Raw genomic sequence first — 20,825 nt, forward strand, 5'->3', positions numbered from 1 at the left:
CGGTCGCGGCTGCACGACCCAGCGGAGGCGAGCGGCATGGCGGGCGGGACACGGGAGGTGCTCACGCTGCAGTTAGGCCACTTCGCGGGTTTCGTGGGAGCGCACTGGTGGAACCAGCAGGTGAGGCCTCCGGCCGGCTGCCCCCGAGGGGCCGCTGCTACCGGCCCGACCCTGCGGTCCCCGCTGAGGCCGGGCCTTCCTCCGTGTCACCCCAGGATGCTGCGCTGTGCGCCCCGACCGATGCCAGGGAGCCGCCGGGGGAGCTGTGTCCCGACGTCCTGTACCGGGCCGGCCGGACGGCGCACGGCCAGGAGACCTACACGCCCAGGCTCATCCTCATGGATCTGAAGGGTGAGGCGGTGGCCGGGGTCAGCCAGCGCCCAGGCGTCCCCCGGGCGTGCGGTGCTCGCGTCCGCCCCAGGCTGCAGGACCAGCGAGGAGCAGCCGCGGGCACCGCTGGCCACGGGAGGGCACCGCCTTACTCCGTTCACGACCCGACTCTGGAACGGGCTCCTCGTTCCTGGGGACGGCGAGGTGGTGAATCGTGGCCCCCTCGAAGGGCCCCACAGCTCATGGCTGAGCTGGGAATGGAAGGATGGTGCCCAGATTGTCCTAGACAAGGGCTTTTTCCAACTCCTGAGTATTCAAGAAAGCTTGGAAGAGCCAAGGGCTGGAGGGAGGGTGGCAGCAGGCTGTCGGGAGACCCCAAGATTAGCTGAAGGCGGGGAGGGGCTAGGCTTTGACCTGACAGCACCTGTTCTCTTTTGTACAGGTAGTCTGAGCTCCCTAAAACAAGAAGGTGGCCTCTACGGAGACAGACAGCTAGATGCAGCGATAGCATGGTATCTGCGGTCCTCAGAGGAGGGGGGATGTGCACAGGAAGCCTGAGAATCAGTGAAACCGTCCCTGTCATCAACCAATCGGTCTTCTTTCAGGCAGGGAAAGCTCACCACGCACAAGGAGGAACTCTATCCCCAAAATCCGTATCTCCGGGACCTTCTGAGTGCAGAGGTGAGGACCTCTGCTCTAAGCTTTTAAACCCAGCGCTGTAGGGGCGCCTGGGTGGCTCAGTCGTTAAGCGTCTGCCTTCGGCTCAGGTCATGATCTCGGGGTCCTGGGATCGAGCCCCGCATCGGGCTCTCTGCTCCGCCGGAAGCCTGCTTCTCCCTCTCTCACTTCCCCTGCTTGTGTTCCCTCTCTCACTGTGTCTGTCTCTGTCAAATAAATAAATAAAATTAAAAAAAAAAAAAAACACACAAAAAACCCCAGCGCTATAACTAGATTGCCCCCATTGGGGCACAGGAAAAAAAAAAAAAAAGGATTTTGATCATTTTAAATAGCTTGGAGCGGCATTTTAGGAAGAAGCACTTTTTCTTAAAGAAATGTGACTACATGAATGAAAGTAGGGTGTGGCCAGCAAAATCAGGGAGAATAAATTAACTTTTCCTTCTGGACTGGCTGGAGCTAAATGCAGATGTTTCTCATCCCTCCCAGGGAGTGCTGAGTAGTGATGGTATCTGGAGGGTCAAACCCATCCCCAATGGCAAAGGTGAGACTTCCACCAGGTACTACGGGATGGGGAACCGGGCAGAACTGGAACACAAAGAAATGTGCCTTTCCTTTGCTTTTCCTTCAGGTCCCCCACCACTCCCTGCTGCTATAGCCCCCAGACCACTTATCCCCACAGAGAGCAGTATCAGAGTCTGGTCAGATTTCCTGCGCGTCCATCTCCATCCCCGGAGCATCTGTATGATTCAGAAGTACAACCATGATGGGTATGGGGGCCGCAGAGGCTGTGAAGCAAGGACCTGGGTCCCCACCCATGTTGAATAAGGCTCTGGAGGCCATCTTCCCTGCTCTCCCTGAACACAGGATCTTGGGAGGGGAGGGCGGTAGGGGAGGGATGAATGGCGGGGTTCCTGCAAGTCAGGACTGTGTTCATGCATGGCAGGGAAGCAGGCCGCCTAGAGGCTTTTGGCCAAGGCGAGAGTGTCCTGAAGGAGCCCAGGTACCTGGAAGAGCTGGAGGATAGACTGCATTTCTACATGGAGGAATGTGACTACCTGCAGGTAGCCGGAGGGCATGGGGGGCACGGGCAGAAGCCTTGTCTCGTCCTGTCTGTCATTATTCGCCTCCTTCCAGGGTTTCCAGATCCTGTGTGACCTGCACAATGGCTTCTCTGGGGTAGGCGCGAAGGCCACAGAGTTGCTACAGGACGAGTATTCAGGGCGGGGAATAATAACCTGGGGCCTGCTCCCTGGTCCCTATAGTCTTGGGGTGAGCAGAACCTGGGGAAAAGGCAGTCCCAGGGGCAGGGAGGGAAAAATGAGGGGATGACAGCCCAGGGAGAAAGGTGCTTAAAATCAATTACCCTTTTTTTCCCCAGGAGCCCCAGAAAAACATCTATCGTCTGCTGAACACAGCTTTTGGCCTGGTGCACATGTCTGCTCACAGCTCTCTGGTCTGCCCCTTGTCCTTGGGCGGGAGCCTGGGACTGCGACGTGAGCCTCCAGTCACCTTCCCTCACCTACATTATGACGTAAGGCTCAAGCTCTTGTTCACATGGCAGGTAGAGCAGCGCCCTCCCACCACCATCCTGACCTGCCATCGCACCTCTGCTACCAGCTCTCTTCGCGAAGCCTCTGCTTGAACTCAGCCATGATACAGCACACTGTCCTCTGCTTGTCCAGCCTTGGGCCAAGCACAACCCTGCTTTGTCCCAAAGCACCCGGACCTCTCTGCCATTAGGAATCTTTCTGCCTTCACGCTCTGCCCTCCAGACCCGAAACGCTAAGGGCCCTTGTTGATACCCTCTTTACAGGCCACTCTGCCCTTCCACTGTGCTGCCATCCTGGCGACAGCCCTGGACACAGTCACTGTTCCTTACCGCCTACGTTCCTCACCGGTTTCCATGGTTCATCTGGCTGATATGCTGAACTCCTCTGGGAAAAAGGTGTGGAGCTGGGCGCCTGGGTGGCTCAGTTGGTTAAGCGACTGCCTTCGGCTCAGGTCATGATCCTGGAGTCCGGGGATCGAGTCCTGCATCGGGCTCCCTGCTCGGCAGGGAGTCTGCTTCTCCCTCTGACCCTCCTCCCTCTCATGCTCTCTGTCTCTCATTCTCTGTCTCAAATAAATAAATAAAATCTTTAAAAAAAGGTGTGGAGCTTTGTGAAGGGTCGGGTCAGCGCTGAGAAAAAGCTCAGTTACCTGATCTCTCCCTTACCTTTAGGTGGTGACGGCAGCAGCAACCATCCCTTTCCCCTTGGTCCCAGGCCAGTCCCTTCCTGATGCCCTGGTGCAGCTTGGAGGAGCCACAGCGTGGACCCCACTGTCTGCATGTGGGGATCCTTCTGGAACATGCTTTGCCCAGTCAGTGGTGCTGAGGGGCCTAGACAAAGCATGCCACACCAGGTGAGGACGGGTGGTTCTTAGGAGCCCTTGTCAGATTTCTGACTCACATCCTTTTCTCCGTAACAATTCTGGACGTCCGCAGAGCACTGCCTCTTCCTCCCTTTGCCCCACGTTAAAAGAGAGAGAGAGAGAGACCCTCCGCACCCCGCTTCAGCTGATGGCCTGAGAACTCAAGACTTCCCAGCTCCATATCCACACTGCCTCAGACTAAAGGTGGTTTTGGCTTTGTTCCGGCAGCCGGCTCGCCCCAGGGACACGTCTGCCTTCACCGCTCCATGCGTGCGACACTGGGGAAGACGTCTTGGCCCAGTATCTGCAGCAGCAGCAGCCTGGAGTCAGGAGGTCAGTGGGAGGCCGGCTCTCCCCGCCCACGCCCGACTTTGCTCACCTTCTTCTCGCTCAGCTGTTGCTCTCACCCCCAGCTCCACCCACCTGCTGCTGGCGCCCTGCAAGGTGGTTCCTCCGTACCCCTGCCTCTTCTCCCCAAGCCTCAGCCGGCACGGTTTGCTTCTGGATGGCCCGCCATTGGGGGCAGGTACGTGGGTGGCGAAGGGACGTGAGAGCTCGCACTGTATGTGTGACCAGAGGGAGGCACGGAAGTCCACAGGTAAACGTCCCTTTATTCACTGAGGCCAGTGGCCTCCTCCGGGGAACCGGTCCACCAAGGGGGCAGCGCTCAGGATTCACGGGGTTCACGCCCCTGCCAGGTCTGCCGCAGACCCAGACTTCCCTGTCGGCCGCAGAGCCAGGGCAGGCCCCCCTTTCTGTCCCCCCACAGCCGTGGAGAGCATCCCAGTGCTTGGGGCCCTCTGCTCCTCTTCCACCTCGGGCCGGGCCCTGGGAGACTTGGCTAGAGAGCTCGGCAAACTGGACGTGCGGCGTTGGGCCAGCTTCATGGACGCCGGAGTGGAGCAGGGGGACGTGGAGGAGGCGCTGCAGGAGCTGGGCAGTCTGGCCCAGTGCTACCAGGGTGGCGATGGCCTCGCGGACTAAGGTGTTGCAAGCAAAGGGATGCGCTGCTTTACAATAAACACCGTGGGTGCAGGACTCCGTGTTCTGGGACTGCCTACTCCAGCACGGAATGTGCTGCATTTAGAAATGCCGCGATCAGGTCTCAATAAATCCGCGCCGTGTGTGTGTGTGTGAAACAAGGGGAACAAAGGAGCCGAGCCCCTCCCCCCCCCAGGGCCGAGCACACGTAGCTTCCCGAGACCTTGAGCGACACCTACGCGGGACACCTGCGCGGGCACGGCTGTCCAGCCCCCGGTCTGCCTCTGTCCTTGTCCTCAGCCCCTGCGGCTCTGTGTCCCGAGCTCAGGGGCACCCCTGCACAGTACAAGCGCCCTCCCTCGGGGGGCCGGCGGGGGCCGGCGGTGCAGACGACAGGCGTGCGTGCCCAGTCACCCATCCATCTCCTCCTCAGACAGAAGGTCCCCGCGGTCTGACAGCTGGTCTGTGTTGCTCGTACTGGTGGCGTCCTCCTCCTCCTCGGAGCTGGCCTCGCAGGCCGTGTGGAAGAGCTGCACGAGTTCTCGGAAACGGTGGGAAACCTAGGGCGAGAAGGTGCAGTTCCCACATACACTAAGCACGCACGCTGACGGGAACAATCTCGTCTGCGCCACACAGTAAGGTGTTGAGGGCTGCGCCCTCCACAGATAAGGGAACTCAAGAGGCTTCAGGTTTGGCCCTAAAAACAAACTAGGACGGAATCTCTGGGATTCTACCTCAAAATCCAGTGCCCTTTCTCTTCTAGAACCACTGCCATGTGCCCTGATGAGTCAAGCCCCTCCTCTGGGCCCTTGGGGCTTGTCTCTTGGTTGGCCACCCCGTCCCTTCCTCGGTTTCCCTGGGGCTTGACATTCTAGCAGGGCTGAAGCCACTTACCTCGGCGGGGGTCTTATTTCCCAGCTGCTGGGAGATGCTGCTGAACGTCTGTGGCTGTGCTCCTCGCTCCTGGCACATGGTGAGAATCACGCGGTCAGCTTCCCTGGAAACCACGTATCACGATCAGTCCCAGATTAGGAACGTGGATGTGTTCCACGAATTTCACACACACACATCCTCCACCCCTACCTACCTTGTCCACAGGACCACCTTCTCCCCAGTGGAGCTGACCTTGCTGTTGTTGGCACAGACTGTCGCTTCTGTGGCCTTCGGGTGCAGCTCTCCCGCTGGACCCTTGCCCTGGCTTCCACTGTCCTTAGCCAGACCTGCCCTAGGGGCTTTGGAAGAAGTCTCTGAGGTGTCAATTCCTGATGAAGGAGATTCACGGACAGGGGACATCCTGTTTCCTGTCTTCACTGCAGCTCTGCCTGCCAGCAACCAGCCCTCTGGAGTATCTGATCTCTCAGACACCTGTCTTCCCACGTCTCTGGTCCTTGAGGAAACAGGACTCAGGAAGGAAGCAGGGGGCTCAACAGTTCCAGGCCATTTCTCTGTTTCCGAAGCCTCCCAGGCAGGCATGGAAGCCTCTGGCTCACCCACTGCCTTCTGGTCCTCCCTCTCCTTCCGAAGTCTGGGGGATGCCTGAGGGCAGGAGAGGACCTCCTGCCCAGCCTGGCTTCTCCTCCCAGTGCAGAGCATGGCCCCAGTACTGGAGGGAAGGTGAGGGGTCTCCGGCGAGCAGGGCCGTGGGTCATCCAGGACGAGCTGGTCTGTAAGAGTCACTTCCTGAGGGGAGAGCACAGTGCTCCCCACTGCCAATCCTGCTTAGGAGAAAAGTAAAGATCTGAGGGTACAGACAGGGTCAAGATGCACCTAGAGCCGCGAGTTACCGCAGGGCCATGCAGGTTGATTACTGTTGACAGAGCCCCAACCTCAAAGACTGAGGCCAGGGTGGGGCCTGAAGTCGCTTATACAGTGATACGGGTCTCTGCCACGGCCCAGAGTGACCGAGTCTTCGGGGTGCAGATCATGGGGGTCAGGAGGGCAGGGGGAGAGAGAGTGCGCATCATGCGGGTGGTAGCACTCCCAATTCTGCCAGGGGGCAGAGGCCACAGCAAAGCTAAGGCCGGACAGAGGATCTCCTATTACTTGAGTAATCTAATGGGCAGCGCGTTGGCTCGAAGACGTTCTTGCTTGAAGCACGTTAGAATGAGGTGGGAACAGGGACAGAGGCGGGGCTCACCGGCAAGAGGCGTCCCTCCGCTTCCAACACTCCTGCCAGGCTGGTCCTGGGCTGCCTCCGTGCTCTCTCGCTCCTCGGGGGCCTCCTCCTCCTGCAGGTCCTTGCCCTGCCCGGCTTCCTTAGCACCGGGCCCAGGGCTGGCCTCCCGGTGGGGACTGCTGCCTGCCAACTCCTGGGGCTCCTTGCTCTTGTAGGACTTGCTGTCACAGACCTGCAGGGAACAGCCTTCTTGGTCAAGCGTGTCTTCACACGGCCTTTGTTTTAGGGGCCTGAGCACGGGAAGCAGCCCGGCCACGATGTTCAGCAGGTCAACTGACAGTTTTAAAGTCCGCTTCTCCCACTCCTCGAACCAAGGACTCTCTTTTTGCTGCCAACTAACCCTACCCTAGAGAACTGGCATTACTTTTAGGGTCTGTGTATTTCATAAGAAAGAAAAAAAAAAGAAATCTGAGAAATATTTGAAGTGGTTCATTTTGTTCCAATTTCAAAAGCCTTCCTTACCCACAGGATTATCTTTAAAAAGCAGAATCCATCACATACTTGTCCAGGATTCTGTTTGTCCGGCGCACACACACTCACTGCGTGACAGGGAGAGCAGCCGGCCCAGCGCCGGGAGGCAGCCCCGGGGCCCGGGCCCCCGCGCCTGCCCCCCACCCCCCGCGCCCGTGCCCGCCCCCCGCCCCGGCCCTGCCCCCGCCCGCCGCTCACCCTGCTGCCACAGCGGCTGCAGCTTCTTCTCTTGCTCTTCTTCAGCCTGGAGTCAGGGCCTCCTTCATGGCAGCAGCAGGCACAGTCCTTGGCTCCGTCTGGCCACTCAGCCTCCTAGGAGACACTGGGCTTGGTTAGCGGCCGGCTAGTGTGCGCGGCGCCCAGAGAGCACACGGGCTGCAGGCCACCCGAGCAAGCCGCCCCGACCAGCACCCAGCATGCTTGGCGGCACTGCCGCTCTTCCCGTGGCCTGGGGAGACTCAGCCACGGCCCGCCGGAGTTCCCTGCCACGATCCTGCAGCGACGCGGAGGACTGACCTAGCCCAGCTGCCCGGATGTTTCAATACTGAAGTCAGATACGGTTGGAGGCAAAGTCCTGGGATGACCGACCACCTTGGCTCCCGCGTCCCTGTACCCGGGGCTCTGCCCCCTCCGCCGACCCCTTTGGGGCGGGGGGCTTGCTTTGTGCACGGGGGGGCCCTCTCAGGGACACTCTCTGTTCAGGGACCCCAGGTGCCAGGACTGTTACTACCCCCGCGAACGACGATGAGGCTGACACAGATTCAGTAAGTTGCCCTAGGTCATCCCACTGCTAAGAAGCAGTTTTGCCGAAGGAAGAAGAAAAGAGGAAAACTGACTCCTCCCGGGCGAGCAGCGAAGGGCAGTGGGTCTGAGCAGACTCCAGACCGCCGGGGTCCGCACCCCAGCACTGCCACGTAGGAGACGCGAGGCCCCGGCCCCGGCCTCGCGCTGCACGTCCCTTTCCTCTTCGGTCAAATGCAAACAAGAGCCATCTGTTCGTGGCCCTGCCGTGGAAGGAAGTGAGGGAACGATCCGGGTACAACACCTCCGAGAGGTACACACCTATTGTCACACAGCTGACTATCAGCTGTTACCGATATTGCTAAGTGGGGATGCTCGGTTCTACCTCTTCACGCTAACAGAAAGGAAGGAATCAAGACCCAAGGGCAAGAGAAACCACTCCAAGCCAGAGAGCCGAGGGGGAAACACCGTTGTAATGGGGCAGCTGTGGGGGAGCCTCCTCGGCAGCTCCCCCCTGCCCCCCAGGGGGCTCTGCAGCCTGACCCGACTGCCTGGGGCCCCAGAGGCCACGCACCGCACCAGCCAGAGAAACGCAGAAAACTCAAGGCCTGGTTTATGGCAAGCAGGTGACGCCCTACAACCTGGGGTACCTTGTCATGATTTTGGACCCCAATCTCTTTTCTTCTTTTGCTCTTGGAGGCCGTGGGTATCTTGGGAGGCTCCTCTTCCTCCTCCACATCGGGCAGTGCCACTTCTTCAAAGCCGTCAAACTGGGGAGGAGCAGGGCCCCTCAGCACAGACCCTGGGCAGGCACCCCTCCGACGCGTGGCCTTCCCCCTTCCCAAGCCCACTGCAGCCTCGGGGCCGGTACCTCATACTCCTTCTCCTCGGTCCAGTTGATCTCTTCAAAGTCCCCCATCCGGCTGGCTGCTGGGCGCAGGTGATCAAAGAAGACTGAGAACTCGTCCTGCAGGTGGTCATGGCCCTTCAGAAGCTGCCACATCTGCGTCTTGAGCTGGGGAGAGTGGTCAGGGGAAGGATGAAGTGTCCAGGGCCTCTCCAGGCTGCCGTCCCAAACCAGTCCCATTCGCCCCCAAGGTCTACCCTCCTAGTCCACTGAGGGACAGCCGGAAGCCTCTCCTGGACCGCTAAGACTTCTTCAGCGTCCCCTCCCTGCTCGCGTGCCTACACTGGAGGGGAATTAATAATATGTTTGATCCCTGATGACCACACTCTGCAGCCTGGCCTCCTGATCTCCAGCCCCGGCAGCAACCCGAGCACAGCGAGGAGACAAGTCCCCCCAGGCCCCATCACCTCCTTCCCTGAACTTCCCTTCCAGGCACTGATGGCAACCCTGAGCCTTTGAGTTCAGTCAGGCTCTGGTTTCAGGGGACAAGCACCCCGTTCCAGGGGTTTATGCTTCAGGAAAGCCGAAAAAAGTCCTCGCCTTCTTCATCCCCTCCGGAAGTCCAAGGTACCCCAGAAGCAAGAGAACGGGCACAGATGCCAGCAGGACAGGAAAGAGCACCTCCGTGATCTCCTGGGGCAGGCAGTCCGCACAGCTCTGGAGGACCTTGATGATCTTCTGGTGGTGCGAGGGGTTCTCTGCAAAGCAAATCTCCAGCTGCCGAAGAAACTTGCGGCTCTTCTCAAACGCCTGCTGTTCCTCAAACTACCCCAGTGGAAAGAAAGCAAGAGTGTCACGTGCACCGCGAGCGCGGACGGGAGGGCGCTACGCCCACGGAACAAGAGCGTTGGGCTGGGAAGCGGGGGCGACGGGAAGCCCGTTTACAGCCGCCAGACGGTGCCTCAGACCCTGGCATCTATGCACCTTGGGCTGCAAAGGTGACCAACCCAAGACTCCTAGGACGGGACGGCAAGCGTCCGGAGATGTGCGAATGTCAAGCTGCTGGCTGTCTCACGGGCTGTGACATCAGACGCCGCAGCTCGTCACCGTCTACAGAGCGCTCGCACCCATGCTGCTCCCCACACGGGGAGAGAGCACGTGCAGGTGTGTGACCCCCCCCCGGGACCACGGGACTGCCTCAAGCCGACCAGAAGAGCGCACTCCACCCTTTATTCCCGTGTCTCCCCGTCCTGAGCTCGTGAGACATCCCTCGCGTGTAGACCCTTACTGGCCAACGTTTCGAATGTCACCTTCTGCAGTGGCCATCCCCGAGCACCGTGTGCGAAATAGAACTGCAAGGCCCCGCCCCCGCCCATGCCCCCTGCGGCTCTCTAGCCCCCGTTATATACGTTTTACTGTTCATATGTACTGTGTGACCCTTATGTACATTCACTATATATATTTTACTGTTTATCACCTGACTTTCCCCAAGAGAATGGACGCTCCATGAGAACAAGGACATCGTTCTTTTGTAATTACTATATTCCTCGGACCGGGAACCCTGCCTGACGATGCACTAGACACACATAGTAAGTATCTGCTGGAACGGACACCTGTTTTACAACAGGGAGGAGCAAAGGGTGCGTGATTCACCCACGGTCTTCACTGGTGACCGAGGGTACAACCCCTCATTGCACATACAAAGAAAATGGGAGAAGAGGGGTTGGGAAGACCACCCCTTGAAACAAGGGGGCGCTGATCACCCTGGGCCAAGGCAGGGCCGTCTGACCGGGAGTCGCCGAGAGACGAGGATGGTGTTAACCAGTTCTACTCAGGTCCCCTGTCCCCGGACCCAGCAGCGCCCCAGGTGTGGCGTTCACGCGTCCACTCACTAATCCACAGGCCAGAGCCTGCTCGGGCAGCAGGAAGGCAGCGAAATCCTTCAGCAGCTGAGGCCAGTCCTGGAGCAGAACCTGCAGGCTTCTGTAGAGATCCACAGCTGTCTGCCTCTGAGTGCTGGACTCGAACTCATAGATGACCTGCAGGAAGTCCTCATACTTGCCAGGGATGTGCTGCAGCGCCTCTCGTACCTACGCGGGAAGACGTTCCGCCGTCAGGACAGGAAAGAGCCGTAGGGATCGAGGAGGAGGAGTCCCCACACCGAGCCCCAGAACCACCCTGCGGAGGCTACCCCTCCCACAGCTCCTGAGATCTGCTCACGGAAGACACGGAGCAGTGAGTCAGGCACCACCGCCCCTCCCCTGCTGGCCAGCCTCTGACACGCCTTCGTTCTCCAGGGGCCACAGCCCTCCCTACCAAACCAAGCGAGCGTGTCTCCAGCCCTCGGCCCTAGCCTCTCCCTCCTGATCTCAGCCCCGCACTGAGACAGACAAGGAGCGCTCTGCACACGCAGTTCCGCGTGGTACCGCGGGCTGACAGCGCGTACATCAGGAACGCCGTCAACTGTCAGCAGACCAGAAGGCGTGACCGTCACTGCTGGCAGGCTGAACCGCCAGGGGGATAAAGGAACCAGACGGCTGCATGCCAAGGGCAGCTGCCAGGCACAGTGGGGTCAGCTCTCCGAAGACCAGGGCACTTCCCGGAGTCCACTCTCTGGCCAGTGCACCAACGGTCTTTCTTCTCCTGCCGAGGGCTCGGGAAAGGCCCGCTTTAGCCAACCCAGCGAAGTCACCCCTCTCACTGATGATGGCGCCACCTTTCCCCGCTTTCTGAACAACAGAGGGGTGATGCTCAGGGATTCACAACAAGCCGTGGACGAGGAAGCCTGGGTCCTGTCTCTCTCTCTCAGATCTGAGGGCAATTCCAGGAGAGAGCAAAGGCAGAGGCACACGAGGCGGCCGTGCGGCCTGAAAATCAGACTATTTTCAACACCGGTCCCTGGAAGGAGAAGTGGCCGCATTTGGGGGGACAGGCAGTAGCGGGAAGCAGTCCCTGCCTACCCTGGTCAGGTAAGCCTGAGCAAAGGCCAAATCCTTCTGCTCCCTGAGGGGGTCCCGCTCGAGAATGTCCTCGTCATACAGCAGCAGCAGCTTGGACGTGTCCTTGCTGGCCCGGGCCCGGCTTCCCCGCTTGCTGCGAGCTCGCTGACTGCCCCGGCCCCTCCCAGCAGCTCGGCCGCTCTCTCCTGGGAAAACACGCGAGAAAGATGGTTGTCGGGCCCCACAACCCCACTCCTCCCTTCGGCCACACGCACCCAGCCCACCCAAATCCCGCTGGCTGTCCGGGACGGCCTCGGGAGAAGCTGGCAGGAACGTGGCAGGAAGGCACGATGGCGTGGCAGGGCAGCCCCCGCAGCGATGGCACAGTCCCACCCCCGGGATGAGAGAAGGCCCTCGGCTGCGGCACGCAGCCAGCGGGAGTCCTGAGCGGGGGCACGGGCTCACGGTGGGCTCTCATGCACTGGGTCTTGGGGAGGAACCGCAAATAAACGTAGCTCTTAGCCGCGCGCGTGACAGACAGATTGAGAACCGGCGTTAAAAGCTTGTGTGAACCTAACGCAAACCTAGCGGCCAGTAGGAGTCACATCTGAAATGGCTGAGCACGCTTCTCCGCAAAGGCTCCAGGCAAACATGTCTGGGGGAGGGCAGCGTGCGGGGGGGGCGGCCCAGAGGACGTCCGCTACGATCTCACACCTGGTTTTCGGACCAGCCGTTCGGCACAGCACTTAGAGAGGAGGCCGGCTGAGACCCGCCCCGCACACCAGGCTCACCACTCACCCGGCGGGGCGCTGCCAGCCTCCGCTTCCGGAGCAGTCCTGGGCAACGCGGAGGTGGCCGGCGGCTTCTCAGCAGGGTCTCCAATAGCTTCGTCTGTCATTTCGTCCTCCTTCTGCAGGCTCTCCATTCCTTCTGCCTCTTCTTCCTCCTCTTCTTCAGGCTCAGAGTTCTCTTCCTGGGAGTTCTCCTCCTCGGACTCGCCCTCCTGGCCCGCACGCCTCTCAGAGGCCAGCCAGGTCAGTTTCTCCATTGTTTCCTGCAAAGCCCCCGAGAGCATCCGCAGGGCTGGCGCCGGCTCCCCACAGGCCACCAGCGCAGGGAGAGCTGGGCTACCAGCCCAGCAGCAGGTGGGGGAAGAGGCGTTTTGAAAGGTCGCTTTCTACCGGGAAGACAGTTTTCCTTTGCTGGGATCCACACTTAACGATCTACATGTTTAGGCATTTAAATTACGCACAGGTGATTCAATCTAACATTTTAGTGACTGAGTCACACATAACACCCAACTAAAAGTTCACCTCTTCCTCCCCTCTCGCCTCAACCCCCCGCCCCCAAAACTGTCCCACACGGTATTCAAAAGTCAAATAAAAATGATAGGAGGAGGGCGCCTGGGTGGATCGGTTGGTTGAGCGACTGCCTTCGGCTCAGGTCATGATCCTGGAGTCCCGGGATCGAGTCCCGCATCGGGCTCCCGCTCGGCAGGGAGTCTGCTTCTCCCTCTGACCCCTCCCCCTTCTCATGCTGTCTCTCTCAAATAAATAAATAAAATCTTAAAAAAAAAATGACAGGAGGACTAAGTGCAGCAAGCAAGCAGGTGGCCTGTCAACAAATCAAGCAAATTACTGAGGCCACAGAACACCTGAGAATATTCCTCAGCTCTCACCTGGAGCTCCGGGACCGAGAGCACAGACTCCTCAGAGGCTGAGGACATCTCATCCTCCTCATCTTGGGTCAGGTCGTCAAAGTCCTCCTCTTCCTCCTCCTCTGGCCCGTCCTTCTCGCCCCCAGCTTCCGGCCCAGCTGGGGTCCCCAGCGCCTGGCCGACGGCGCTGGCCAGGTCCTCAGACTTGCCTGGGGGGCTGCTGTGCACTTCAGGGTCGGCGCAGGAAGAAGCCATCTTGGGAGATCCTCTGCTCACATCTCCAGAGTCTCCCTCATCCCGAGGTTCCTGAGAAGCTGACGAGGTTCTAGCTGGCTCACTTCTGTCGTCCTCCTGCTGGAAGGCTGGCTGTCTCCTTAGCTCACTAGGACCACTCGGCTCCTCACCTGGGAAGCCAGCATCCAATCCCACAGAACGTTCCTCTCTGCTGTCCTCACAGGTGTCCTGCCCTGGGGACCCACTGGAGTCATCCTCCCCGGGGTCCTGAGGTTCCATCTTGACCATTTCCTGCAAGTCCCCTGGAGGCAGTGGCTCCAGAGCCTGCCTCCCATCCTCGGCCTTCACCAGAGTCCAGCCACAGGCACTGTGCTCTGGCTGCTCTTCCTGGCACACATGATCTGCTGCTGGGGGCCCTGGGCTGTGCTCCTCTTTGGGGAAGACAGGAGCACAGAGAGGAGATAGTTCCTGGGGTTCTAATTTGGGTTCTAGGCCTTGAAAGGCATTTTTCCCTTCAACCAAAGGACAACCAATGTCCACATTCACTTGGGCCTTATCTTCAGGGGTGGAGGGAACAGGAAGACTCACAGAGTTGCTGGAAACAATCAGGGGTGGGATAGAGGAGGCCACAAGGGGCTGGTTCAATGGGCAGGGGAAGGAAGTGGGGTTAACCAAGAGGGTGGTGATGGGGATGGTCTGAGGAGTCTGGGCCACGGCTGCGTTGACGGGCTGGATCACGTTGCAGCCACTGCCAAGGCTGACGACCTTCACCGTGGTGGCGGGCACAGTGAAGATAACGGGGACCGGGTGGAGGAGAGAGGCTGGCTCCAGACACAGAGAGGCCTTGGCCCCCTTTCTCTTGGAGGCTCTTGGCTTTGCACACGGCTTTCGAAACTTAGAAGGGGCAAGTGAGGGCAGCATTACCTTGGGCACAGGGGCAGAGGACAGCAGGGTCTGGGGCTCAGACAGAGGGAAGCTGGTCCTGGCCTCAGGGGGCGTGGGAGGCAGTGCTGCCGGAGACTCCAAACTCTCCCCCGCCGTGACCCCCAGTGGAGGGACACCGGGCACCGTCTGTAAGACAGTGGCTGGCTGGATCACGTGAGGAATCCGGACCACCATTTTGCTTGGAGGGGCTTCTGACAGAGTTGACCTAGCTGGTGTTTTCCCAGAGGTGGAGCTGGGCTGGAGAGAGGGGCTCGGTCTGATTAGCAGGGGCTTCAGGACTGATGGCCGCTTCTGTCTCCAGGCCTTCCTGGAAAAACAGTTGGCCACTGGCTTCAGTTTCAGGACTACACCCTTGGGCAACAGCAGTGGGTACAGAGTTTCACTCCCCAATTCCGAGCTGCCTTTTCCCAGGCCTGGCTCTGAGCTGCCCTCAGCAGGTCCAGTCACACTTCCTACCCCTCTGGCACCGTCCGCTATGCGCCACAGTTCCTCCTGGATGGAAGGCAGACTGGCCTAGAGAACAAGAACACACTGATCCAGCACATGTCAGAACCTGGAGAAAAGAACGGGGCTTCCGAGATTTTAGGGGCCTTTCCAGGACAGTCTCAAAAAATCTTTTCAAGGAATTTTCTTGAAGGATATCCAATTTCTAAAGACTACACCCTAATTACATGCTCTAGAAACGCCGTATCATTTTACCCACTATTTTTCAGAGGTGGCAGAGTCACGTGGGGGAAAGGGGAAGCAGCAGGAGAGGAGGGGGGAAGAAGGAAGATCCGCTGAGCCCGTCCCTGAGCTACAGCTCCACCAGGAGTGTAAAGTCACCCCTGGCGTCTCTGCCAGGGCTTGGTGTCCTTCTGCCTCCGACACACTTCGAGGAGGAAAGCTGTACCTTTAACCAGAATGGAAGCCGGTGCTCTTCCCTCTCGACAGGTGGCTTCCACTGATGGGGCTGGATCTCTTCACAGCATTTCACCAAGACGGGCAACTGTTTGGTCTTCTTATAAAACTGAGAGTGAAGAAATGACACACGAGTTACATTCTCTCCAGAAACTCTGCCCTCTGTCAGGCTGGGGAGCAAAGTGTGCGGCAGTTTGAGACGCCGCCCCCACCCAATACACACATGACCATAACCAGCACATGCTACATGCTCTGCATTTCAAATTACACTAAGCTCTCAATCCTAATGACAATTCTGCAACACTCGCGATCATCAGACAGAGAGAAGTTTAGGTCACAGAGAAAAGGAAGCAGAAGATCGGAGCCTGTCCTTCAGATCTGCTCCTTCACGCACCTTAACCCTCAGCTGCGACCCACCGAAGCTTCCTACTAAGGAAGTAATGGTGCAAAGGACATCAGAGGGGAAGGGAAAGAATAGACTGAGGCAGTTTTAAGAGTAAATAAACAGAAATCAGGGGCGCCTGGGTGGCTCAGTCATTAAGCGTCTGCCTTCGGCTCAGGTCATGATCCCAGGGTCCTGGGATCGAGTCCCACATCGGGCTCCCTGCTCTGTGGGGAGCCTGCTTCTCCCTCTCCCACTCCCCCTGCTTGTGTTCCCTCTCTCGCTGTGTCTCTCTCTGTCAAAAAAATAAATAAAATCTTTAAAAAAAAAAAAAGTCCCAGGCTTAGAACTTGGACCACAGGGCTCAATTCCTAGCTTCATCACTTAATAGCATGATGATCTTGGAAAAGTTACTCAACTTCTCTCAGTCTCAGTTTTGTCATTTGTAAAACAGAGATAATAAGAGAACCTACTCCATGGGGCTGTTGTGGTGGTTAAAGAAGATGCATTAGAAGAAGCTTAAGAATGCAGCATTTAGGGGCGCCTGAGTGGCTCAGTCGTTAAGCATCTGTCTTCGGCTCAGATCATGATCCCGAGGTCCTGGGATTGAGCCCCACATCGGGCTCCCTGCTCGGCGGGAAGCCTGCTTCTCCCTCTCCCACTCCCCCTGCTTGTGTTCCTGCTCTCGCTATCTCTCTCTCTGTCAAATAAATAAAATCTTAAAAAAAAAACAAAAAACTTTTCATTTTAAATAATTAGATTCATAAGAAGTTGCAAAAATAAGACAGAAAGGTCTTATGTAGCCTTCCCCCAGTTTCTCCCAAAGGTAAGACCTTATGTCGCACGGTGACATTGGTCACACACACAAACCAGGATGCGGCCTCCGGTCCCGTCCACGCAGCGTGAACACCGGGAATACGGCCAGTTTAAATCTACACACCTGTTTCTCAAGCACTCTTCCCCAGAATGCCATGAGGATGTGCTCCACTAAAAGAAGGAAGTAAAATCAAGAAAGATGTGGGTTCGGGGACCAGGAGGATACACAGAGGAAAGAAGCAAAACCAACCCATGATGATGGGGGAAGGAAAATCCCAAGAAGCCGTTCGTGTAGCGAGCGGAGAGAGCAACACGTTTAGAGGGAACACATAAGCGGAGTTGGGGAGAGGCTTCCTCAGGAAGCTGAAAACGACCAGAGATTCCTAGCACTAAAGTAAACTCCAGTGTTGAACAGGTAATACACACCTCCGAGACCAAGCCCCACCGGCTCCCCCAAATGCAATTACCAACTCCACAAAAACATGTCGGCAGGAAAGCAAAGCAATCATGCTACACCACACAGCTCAGCTGGCAGGGACATGTACCAAGCAATTATACGCTTACAATGTGAGCCCTGAATCTAACCAACACCGTGGTCTAGTGGGAGAACCGGGGGACAGAAGACGCCTGTGATGATGACAGGGCTGTGACAGTGGGAGGCCCAAGTCTTTGTCACCCATGTTGCACTTTACTAAATAAGGCTTCAACCCAAAGCATCAAGTGGTGGCAATGACAAGCAAGCCACCCAGACAGAGACGTAGACACACCACCCTCAAAAACCTCTATACACAATATATATACACAAGTTTATACCCACACGGAAAAGGAAAGGAGAAGGATACAGTGGAGTGTTGTCTACCCTTCAAGAAGGCTAGCGGGAAAGAGACAGAAAGCGGCTCGAGGGAAATGTGAAGTTGAGAAATTTTTTAAGAGTTGGAACAATTTTGGGGCGCCTGGGTGGTTTAGTCAGTTGATCATCTGCCTTCCGCTCAGGTCATGATCCCGGGGTCCCGGGATCGAACCCTGAGTCGGTCTCCCTGCTCAGCGGGGAGTCTGCTTTTCCCTCGCCCCGCCCCACCCAGCTCATGCTTTCTCCCTCTCTCAAATAAATAATCTTAAAAAAAAAAAAAAGTTGGAGTAATTTTATTTTTAGGAGAAATACCTGTAACAGAGGAAGAAGATGATACTCCAGAGGAGAACAAGAGTCAATGTCCCTGGAAAAGCCAGAGGGGGACTGACCCAGCTCTGGTGGTGGGAACCAGGGCCCTCTGCTGTGAGGCTGAGCCCAAGCGAGACCCCGGGGAGTTCACAGGAAGCACTTACTTTGATGATGTTATCAGGCGCTCTGTTCATGTTGAGATTCTTGATCCTCACTGTCAGTTGGTGGGCGGTCTTGCAGGTGAGGAGGTACTTGCTGATCAGCAGCTTAGGAAACTTGGTCCCTTCAAAGTGCTTTAGCCCTAAAGCCAACAAACTGAGAAAGGAGCCATGACCTAAATCTCGCCTTACTCTGTTCTGCAGAACGCCCTCTCCCCAGAGCAGCCCACGGGGTACACCCCACCTCATTCTTGTGCACGCCAATGGCTGCCCCACAGAGATCTGCAGGTGTTTACTCATGGCGAGTAAGTACAATGACGGAGATGCAACCCGGGGTTCCCAGTCAAGTGGGAAGAGGAAAAATGGGCATGAATCACTAAAAAATGTCAGATCGTGACGTGCTTCACACTAATAGTACAAACGAAATTCAAAGGAAGGAGAATGGGGCTAAATATGAAATGAATAATTGGCACAGTGTGAGACGTATTAAATCAGGACCAATACTGCCTCCCGACATAAGCCATCTGATTGCGGTTACCTATCTACCGCAATTCGCTGATGGCAGTGGGCCAATACCATCAAGAGCCACGAAAATGTTCCTGACTTTACCAAATAATCTCACGCTTGAGAATTTACCCAAAGGGATAAACTCAAAAGACTTCTAAAAGCTCTATATGCAAAGATCCTTGCCGAAGCCCCACTAAGAGCAAAACAGGAGAGGAGAAAAAATGAGACAGTGGCAGATAAAAGGGCTGTCCCAGGGCCCATGGAAGATCACCTGCGTAGACAGCACACAGAACCTACAGGAAGGCATGTGCTCCAGCACAGAGCACAGAAAAACAACTTCAAGGTGTTAGGTCAAAAAAGGCAAAACAAAATTATACTTAAATTGCCAATAATTATATGAAAAATCACTGGGGACGCCTCACTGGCTCAGTCAGTAGACCATCTGATTCTCGATCTTGGGGCCGTGAGTTCGAGCCCCATGTTGGGCGCAGAGGTTACTTAAAAAAAAAAAAAAAAAATCATTGTCATGGGGTGGTTAGGATGATGGATAAAAATTTTTTCCTTTGAAAAACTGTCTCTAAAAGTACTATGAGATTGGTTTTTACAATAAATAAAAAACAGAAAACAAGTTAAAATGTTTCCAAAGAGTGCACATTGTTCCCCAGGAAGAGCAGTGTCCGGGCTCGAGCAAACCCGCACAGAGCTGCGCCCAGCACCCGGCTTGGCTTCCGGCCCTCCGCGTCCGAGCCGGCCACCACGCGCCTGCCTGCCCCCAGCTCCTCAAGAGAAGAACCAGGCCTTCTCCCCGGCGCCCTCGGGGCCTCTGCTGCCCCGCGGCAAACCCTTACTTGTCCTCGGCCTTGGTGAAGAAAATCTTATCCTGGGGGTTCTTCGCCTTCAGAGAACACACCGGAAGTAGCTCCGGGTACATGAAAACCTTGCTTGTGGCCAGGATCCAAGCCACTTGTTTTGGCAAACAGGGAAATTCGTCCGCTGTGAGGAAACAATTCTGTGGTAAATGAAATCCCAGGACAAAAGCTTCTGAATGCAAGCCTGCATTTAGCTAGAGCTGCCCCTACCTGGGGGTGTCCCCACCTCCCCTCCCGCAGAAGTTCCCAGCATCCTCGGTGCTACTAAACGCAGACACGCTCACTGTCCCCTCAGCGGCACAGACACTTGTAACGGGGCGAGCCACCCGGGGCACACAGCGCACACCCAAACGCTGCCGTCGCCTCCCCCCGCCCCCGAAGGCCTTGCAAGGGAGGGACCTTTCTTCCAGGATAAGATGCCAACTCCTTTCATCTCCCTCACCAATCTGGTATTCCAGATTTTATCTGATTTGATTCTTACTTAACTTCCAGCAAGTCCTCCCAGATTCCTCCTGGGGTTGGGAACAAGGCAATTCAGTCTCACTCATTTCTGCCTTGCTGCCTAAGCCTCTCGTTCCAGGCACGTCTGCCTTTCCAGACATGGAAAGCACCACTATATCCATAGTTCTCCTTCCAAAAATGGTATTTTTGTATCCCCAGAAGAAAAACACAGGACACTGTATGTGTAATCTACTACCAGGCCATGATGTTAGGTTTTCATTACCATCAGAGAGCTAAGAAAGTCGTTTGAGATCAGTGTCGATAACATAATGCACCTGAATTCAACTATAATTCAATCTAATGCTAAGAGGGATTTCAAACCACAACTCATCTGCTAAACCATGAAACTAATCAGGAGCAATTCCTCAGTTTAAGGGAATAGCAAATGTGTTCTCAAAAATTACTAAAAAATGCATGGCAGAAAGCAAACCTGCACAAGTCTTTAAAATACTGAACATGGCAAATGTACATCTCTAATTTGTACCTAACTCCCAAATCAACATTTCATTCAAAATGGAGATACCACTGCAATCATGAAGGGAAATAAAAGTATCTTAACGAAGCAGAGAATAAAAACCTGACCACGAACCAACTTCAACCACTGGCCTTTCATCTTCCCCAGACCCCAATGACCTTGCTCCCGCTGCTTCCCGCCCTCACATCTGCCGAGGACCACAACCCAGCCCTGCCCCCCGCCCCGTCCTGTCCATCGCCCAGCCCTCACAGAAGCCCAAACACTATCATGACCTCCTGGAACGTAGATAGTGGGTACCAAGGACGACATTATAGATGTCCCCTGTCCTGTCTCCTGGGAAGGGAGGTTCAAGATAACTCAAGGCAAGCAAAAAGCAGAAGCGGACATGGGTCCCCTACCAGTCTTCTTGACAGTTTTGCGAGGACTCCAGTCGATGCTGACATGCGTGTTGAAGTCTTCAACAAGCTGCATTGCCCCCAGCAGGTTGCAGGGCTGGAACAAGGTCTGAAAGCCGGGAATGGACTGGTGGAGCGCAACAGAGCTCTGAGCGAAGGTGCCCAGCTCTTTCTGGGGAGACAGGGCACAAAGGAGACCTCAGCCCCAGAAACTTAATACCAGTAGCCCTCACTAGCCTCCGAGGGAAAATC

General features: G+C 56.6%; 2 protein-coding genes across 11 annotated transcripts in view; one reads left to right on the forward strand and one right to left on the reverse strand.

The window, feature by feature from the left end:
• Positions 1 to 4,487, forward strand: MSTO1 (misato mitochondrial distribution and morphology regulator 1). 8 transcript variants are annotated; one of them, XM_021682122.2, is made up of 14 exons: positions 1 to 120; positions 216 to 351; positions 773 to 842; positions 936 to 1,011; positions 1,495 to 1,549; positions 1,637 to 1,775; positions 1,952 to 2,069; positions 2,143 to 2,277; positions 2,387 to 2,539; positions 2,822 to 2,953; positions 3,230 to 3,411; positions 3,649 to 3,753; positions 3,834 to 3,946; positions 4,190 to 4,487. In XM_021682122.2, exons 1-14 carry the CDS (start codon positions 37 to 39, stop codon positions 4,402 to 4,404), a joined length of 1,713 nt encoding a protein of 570 aa, XP_021537797.1. In that variant the 5' UTR covers positions 1 to 36; the 3' UTR covers positions 4,405 to 4,487. The 8 variants fall into 8 exon arrangements, with proteins under 8 accessions (XP_021537797.1, XP_021537796.1, XP_021537799.1 ...); XM_021682121.2 differs by having other exon boundaries at positions 3,834 to 4,018; positions 4,190 to 4,451; XM_021682124.2 differs by having other exon boundaries at positions 3,834 to 3,913; positions 4,166 to 4,451.
• The window catches only part of GON4L (gon-4 like), a 63,094-nt gene continuing 46,288 nt past the window's right edge, over positions 4,020 to 20,825 (reverse strand). For 2 of the 3 annotated variants that reach the window (XM_021682125.2, XM_044915861.1), the window contains 16 exons: positions 20,577 to 20,745; positions 19,182 to 19,326; positions 17,833 to 17,983; positions 15,304 to 15,420; positions 13,254 to 14,924; positions 12,374 to 12,629; positions 11,597 to 11,781; positions 10,529 to 10,726; positions 9,318 to 9,461; positions 8,661 to 8,804; positions 8,440 to 8,559; positions 7,247 to 7,360; positions 6,539 to 6,749; positions 5,489 to 6,116; positions 5,296 to 5,398; positions 4,020 to 4,961 (listed from right to left, as the gene is read on the reverse strand). In XM_021682125.2, coding sequence (XP_021537800.1) covers positions 4,812 to 4,961; positions 5,296 to 5,398; positions 5,489 to 6,116; positions 6,539 to 6,749; positions 7,247 to 7,360; positions 8,440 to 8,559; positions 8,661 to 8,804; positions 9,318 to 9,461; positions 10,529 to 10,726; positions 11,597 to 11,781; positions 12,374 to 12,629; positions 13,254 to 14,924; positions 15,304 to 15,420; positions 17,833 to 17,983; positions 19,182 to 19,326; positions 20,577 to 20,745 — 4,506 coding nt within the window. In that variant the 3' untranslated portion in view covers positions 4,020 to 4,811. Of the gene's footprint in view, positions 4,962 to 5,295; positions 5,399 to 5,488; positions 6,120 to 6,538; positions 6,750 to 7,246; positions 7,361 to 8,439; positions 8,560 to 8,660; positions 8,805 to 9,317; positions 9,462 to 10,528; positions 10,727 to 11,596; positions 11,782 to 12,373; positions 12,630 to 13,253; positions 14,925 to 15,303; positions 15,421 to 17,832; positions 17,984 to 19,181; positions 19,327 to 20,576; positions 20,746 to 20,825 lie in introns of all 3 variants that reach the window. The other variant, XM_044915860.1, reaches the window with a different exon arrangement.

This window comes from Neomonachus schauinslandi, chromosome 6 (genome assembly GCF_002201575.2).
Source record: "Neomonachus schauinslandi chromosome 6, ASM220157v2, whole genome shotgun sequence".
In the NCBI taxonomy this organism is placed as follows: domain Eukaryota; kingdom Metazoa; phylum Chordata; class Mammalia; order Carnivora; family Phocidae; genus Neomonachus; species Neomonachus schauinslandi.

Bases quoted from the DNA above. Each gene is read 5' to 3' on its own strand.
- MSTO1 (XM_021682121.2), top strand. From the start codon at position 37: ATGGCGGGCGGGACACGGGAGGTGCTCACGCTGCAGTTAGGCCACTTC. The intron at 352-772 runs GTGAGGCGGTGG...TCTTTTGTACAG, and splicing joins CATCCTCATGGATCTGAAGG to GTAGTCTGAGCTCCCTAAAA. The intron at 2,540-2,821 runs GTAAGGCTCAAG...CCCTCTTTACAG, and splicing joins TCCCTCACCTACATTATGAC to GCCACTCTGCCCTTCCACTG.